The sequence below is a fragment of the Calonectris borealis genome, unplaced genomic scaffold (assembly GCF_964195595.1).
Source record: "Calonectris borealis unplaced genomic scaffold, bCalBor7.hap1.2 HAP1_SCAFFOLD_297, whole genome shotgun sequence".
In the NCBI taxonomy this organism is placed as follows: Eukaryota; Metazoa; Chordata; class Aves; order Procellariiformes; family Procellariidae; genus Calonectris; species Calonectris borealis.
In genome coordinates this window covers 12,916-17,500 of record NW_027441680.1, presented here as the reverse complement: position 1 = coordinate 17,500, position 4,585 = coordinate 12,916, and the positions used below count along the sequence as shown (strand labels likewise).

Genomic DNA, 4,585 nt, shown 5'->3' with positions numbered 1-4,585 from the left:
CTGGCCTCCCCCGGTGTTGGGGTAGACCTGGCCTCCCCCGCCGCGGGGGGTAGACCTGGCCTCCCCGCCCCGGGGTAGACCTGGCCTCCCCCGGTGCAGGCGGCGGCAGTCTCCGGCGCACGGGGGTAGACCTGGCCTCCCCCGCCGCGGGGGTAGGCCTGGCCTCCCCGGCGCAGGCGGCGGCAGTCTCCGGCGCCCGGGGGTAGACCTGGCCTCCCCCGCCGCGGGGGGTAGACCTGGCCTCTCCCGCCGCAGGCGGCGGCAGTCTCCGGCGCCCGGGGGTAGACCTGGCCTCCCCCGCCGCGGGGGGTAGACCTGGCCTCCCCCGCTCGGGGGTAGACCTGGCCTCCCCCGCCGCGGGGGTAGACCTGGCCTCCCACGCCGCAGGCGGCGGCAGTCTCCGGCGCCCGGGGGTAGACCTGGCCTCCCCCGCCCGGTGTTGGGGTGCCGTCCCCCGTCCCCCCGCGTTTATTCTTTTTTTTTTTTTTAACTTTTATTTATGTGTGTATGTAGGTACGTACGTAGGTACGTACGTACGTATGTATGTAATCATCGATTGGTACCTCGGGCGCAAATTGTTAATTCAAAAGGTGATAAGCGACCCTTCACATTTTCATTTAATTTACAACTAACTCTTGCACGTACTCTTGCCAAATTTATCTATTACAGCCGTCTTTATTAAAGAATTAACAGTAATTACTAACAGGTACTCATCGGCCCCACCTTCCCTCTCTCTCCCTTTCCCGTCCGTCACCTCTTGGCGTGCCCGAAAGAGAGGAATGCAGATTTGGTAAAGAAATCCGATCCTTCGTTATTGATGTGTCCATAGCCATGTTTATGTTTTGGGATCTCTTCAATGAACCCAATGGTTTATTTCATTGGTTCGATAAATTAAGTCTTCCTTAATTTTTAACGTCGATTCATTTCCTTCATTTCCGCACGAAGGAATTCATTCATCGTCGTCGAATACCTCGGTCCTAAGCGAGGGATAGAAACGTCGGTCACCGAATCGCTAGTCACTTGACCTTGACCTTAATTTACCCGGGGTCAGTTCTTGGTGCGCAGGGGATTGAGGAGTATTTGTACACGCGTCTTAACAAAGCAGGTCGAGCGTTATCGAGATTCTCCAATCGGCCCCGTTTTATTTTTCCGGGGGTATCGTCCACCTAGCCGTGCTAAAAGAAAATTAATTTTACCAGAATTTGATTGATTTCTTTTTCCCTACGGAAACCGATACGGACAATAACTCTTGTGTGACGCAGTGCTCGCTCTCCTGCATTAAAAGCCCTTTAAATCCCAGAAACGGGCGGGGGGTGGGGGAATTACGCCCACACGCACGCACACGCACGCATGCCCCCACTCCCCATCGCCCACCGCGGGCAGGAAGACGGGGACAGGGTGGCCCTTGTATCAGACCCGCTTAAATCTCGAATCACCCCCCCGGTTCCCCACCTCCCCACACACCCCCCGGACGGGAGACGGCGGCAGCCCGGTCCAGCCGGACCCGGAGCACGGAGGGGCCGTCAGGTCTACCCGGCTCCGGGGCCGCCGGCGGCCGTCAGGTCTACCCGGCTCCGGGGCCGCCGGCGGCCGTCAGGTCTACCCGGCTCCGGGGCCGCCGGCGGCCGTCAGGTCTACCCGGCTCCGGGGCCGCCGGCGGCCGTCAGGTCTACCCGGCTCCGGGGCCGCCGGCGGCCGTCAGGTCTACCCGGCTCCGGGGCCGGCGGCGGCCGTCAGGTCTACCCGGCTCCGGGCCCGGCGGCGGCCGTCAGGTCTACCCGGCTCCGGGGCCGCCGGCGGCCGTCAGGTCTACCCGGCTCCGGGGCCGGCGGCGGCCGTCAGGTCTACCCGGCTCCGGGGCCGGCGGCGGCCGTCAGGTCTACCCGGCTCCGGGGCCGGCGGCGGCCGTCAGCTCTACCCGGCTCCGGGGCCGCCGGCGGCCGTCAGGTCTACCCGGCTCCGGGGCCGCCGGCGGCCGTCAGGTCTACCCGGCTCCGGGGCCGGCGGCGGCCGTCAGGTCTACCCGGCTCCGGGGCCGGCGGCGGCCGTCAGGTCTACCCGGCTCCGGGGCCGGCGGCGGCCGTCAGCTCTACCCGGCTCCGGGGCCGCCGGCGGCCGTCAGGTCTACCCGGCTCCGGGGCCGGCGGCGGCCGTCAGGTCTACCCGGCTCCGGGGCCGGCGGCGGCCGTCAGGTCTACCCGGCTCCGGGGCCGGCGGCGGCCGTCAGGTCTACCCGGCTCCGGGGCCGGCGGCGGCCGTCAGGTCTACCCGGCTCCGGGGCCGCCGGCGGCCGTCAGGTCTACCCGGCTCCGGGGCCGCCGGCGGCCGTCAGGTCTACCCGGCTCCGGGGCCGGCGGCGGCCGTCAGGTCTACCCGGCTCCGGGGCCGGCGGCGGCCGTCAGGTCTACCCGGCTCCGGGGCCGGCGGCGGCCGTCAGGTCTACCCGGCTCCGGGGCCGGCGGCGGCCGTCAGGTCTACCCGGCTCCGGGGCCGGCGGCGGCCGTCAGGTCTACCCGGCTCCGGGGCCGGCGGCGGCCGTCAGGTCTACCCGGCTCCGGGGCCGGCGGCGGCCGTCAGGTCTACCCGGCTCCGGGGCCGCCGGCGGCCGTCAGGTCTACCCGGCTCCGGGGCCGGCGGCGGCCGTCAGGTCTACCCGGCTCCGGGGCCGGCGGCGGCCGTCAGGTCTACCCGGCTCCGGGGCCGGCGGCGGCCGTCAGCTCTACCCGGCTCCGGGGCCGCCGGCGGCCGTCAGGTCTACCCGGCTCCGGGGCCGCCGGCGGCCGTCAGGTCTACCCGGCTCCGGGGCCGCCGGCGGCCGTCAGGTCTACCCGGCTCCGGGGCCGGCGGCGGCCGTCAGGTCTACCCGGCTCCGGGGCCGGCGGCGGCCGTCAGGTCTACCCGGCTCCGGGGCCGCCGGCGGCCGTCAGGTCTACCCGGCTCCGGGGCCGGCGGCGGCCGTCAGGTCTACCCGGCTCCGGGGCCGGCGGCGGCCGTCAGGTCTACCCGGCTCCGGGGCCGGCGGCGGCCGTCAGGTCTACCCGGCTCCGGGGCCGCCGGCGGCCGTCAGGTCTACCCGGCTCCGGGGCCGCCGGCGGCCGTCAGGTCTACCCGGCTCCGGGGCCGGCGGCGGCCGTCAGGTCTACCCGGCTCCGGGGCCGCCGGCGGCCGTCAGGTCTACCCGGCTCCGGGCTCGGCGGCGGCCGTCAGGTCTACCCGGCTCCGGGGCCGGCGGCGGCCGTCAGGTCTACCCGGCTCCGGGGCCGGCGGCGGCCGTCAGCTCTACCCGGCTCCGGGGCCGCCGGCGGCCGTCAGGTCTACCCGGCTCCGGGGCCGCCGGCGGCCGTCAGGTCTACCCGGCTCCGGGGCCGGCGGCGGCCGTCAGGTCTACCCGGCTCCGGGGCCGGCGGCGGCCGTCAGGTCTACCCGGCTCCGGGGCCGGCGGCGGCCGTCAGGTCTACCCGGCTCCGGGGCCGGCGGCGGCCGTCAGGTCTACCCGGCTCCGGGCCCGGCGGCGGCCGTCAGGTCTACCCGGCTCCGGGGCCGGCGGCGGCCGTCAGGTCTACCCGGCTCCGGGGCCGGCGGCGGCCGTCAGGTCTACCCGGCTCCGGGCTCGGCGGCGGCCGTCAGGTCTACCCCTTTTCGGAGCCCGTGGGGCCGCCTGCGGTACCCGGCGACCGCGGGTTGTTGGTTGCGTAGCGTCCGGCGATAAGGGCGGCCAAGTCTACCCGGCTCCGGCGGGACTTGGTCGCCTTGCCGGGGCCGAGGGGTAGACGTGTTGTCCCCGCTGCTTCGTCGGAGCTGCCGAAGGGGTCGCTGTTTTTCGCTGCCTCCAGTTACGTCATCGTAAAAGTCGGCGTGGTTGGCGCGCCTCCCCGGTGCGCAGAGGCGCCGCTCTTGGAGCTTGCCGGCGGCGGGGACGTGCCGGTCCGTACTATAGGAGCGAGCCGTGACTCGTCTCCAGAGCAGCGCTCGTCAGCGGCTGCAAGGCCCGCGGTTCTGCCAGCAAAGTGGGGTGCTCGGCGGCCGTCGTGGCGGTTCCCTCGGTGGTCCGGCCCAGCTTCCAGTCTCTTCGGTCCGGCCATCTCCCAGCGCTTGCCCGACAAGCCAGCCCAGCGTGTCCGAGGGGTCGGGAGCTGCGGAGAGCCGGAGCCGGCGGCCGGCTCCGGCGGCCGTTGCCGACCGGCACGAGGCATAAGGCCGGATCCCGCAGGGCAGGGCAAAGACTCGAACGCACCCAGCCGGGGCCCAGTGATGGTGAAGGTCACTGCCGGAGGCAGACGGCCGGGGGGCGTCGAGCCTGCCGCGGCTTACTCCCGGCTCCAGAGGGCCCGGTTGGTGGGACGACCGAGGTTGGCGGCACCTCGTCCCTTTGTGCCAGCCTTAAGCTGGAGCCCGCGAAGCGGGCGGAGAGAGCGGCGGCCGGCTCCCGGCCAGCCGAACGCAGACGGCCGGGGGGTGCCGAGCCTGCCGCGGCTTCCCCCCCCGGCCCCCCGAGGGCCCAACTGACGGCGCAGGCGGGGCGGCGGCGTCCCGTTTTCACCGGTGCGAGCCCTCCGCGGGCAGCTGGTGGTGTCAGGCGGGCCCG

At 72.3% G+C, this 4,585-nt stretch overlaps 1 protein-coding gene across 1 annotated transcript in view; it reads right to left on the bottom strand.

The window, feature by feature from the left end:
• Nucleotides 1-110, bottom strand: part of LOC142077540 (uncharacterized) — a gene marked incomplete at its 5' end in the record, with an annotated part of 3,138 nt that extends 3,028 nt beyond the window's left edge. The window contains one exon of the mRNA XM_075139489.1: nucleotides 1-110. This exon is cut by the window's left edge and continues 867 nt beyond it. Within this exon, the coding sequence (XP_074995590.1) occupies nucleotides 1-110 (110 nt within the window).
• Nucleotides 111-4,585: the final 4,475 nt, after the last annotated feature.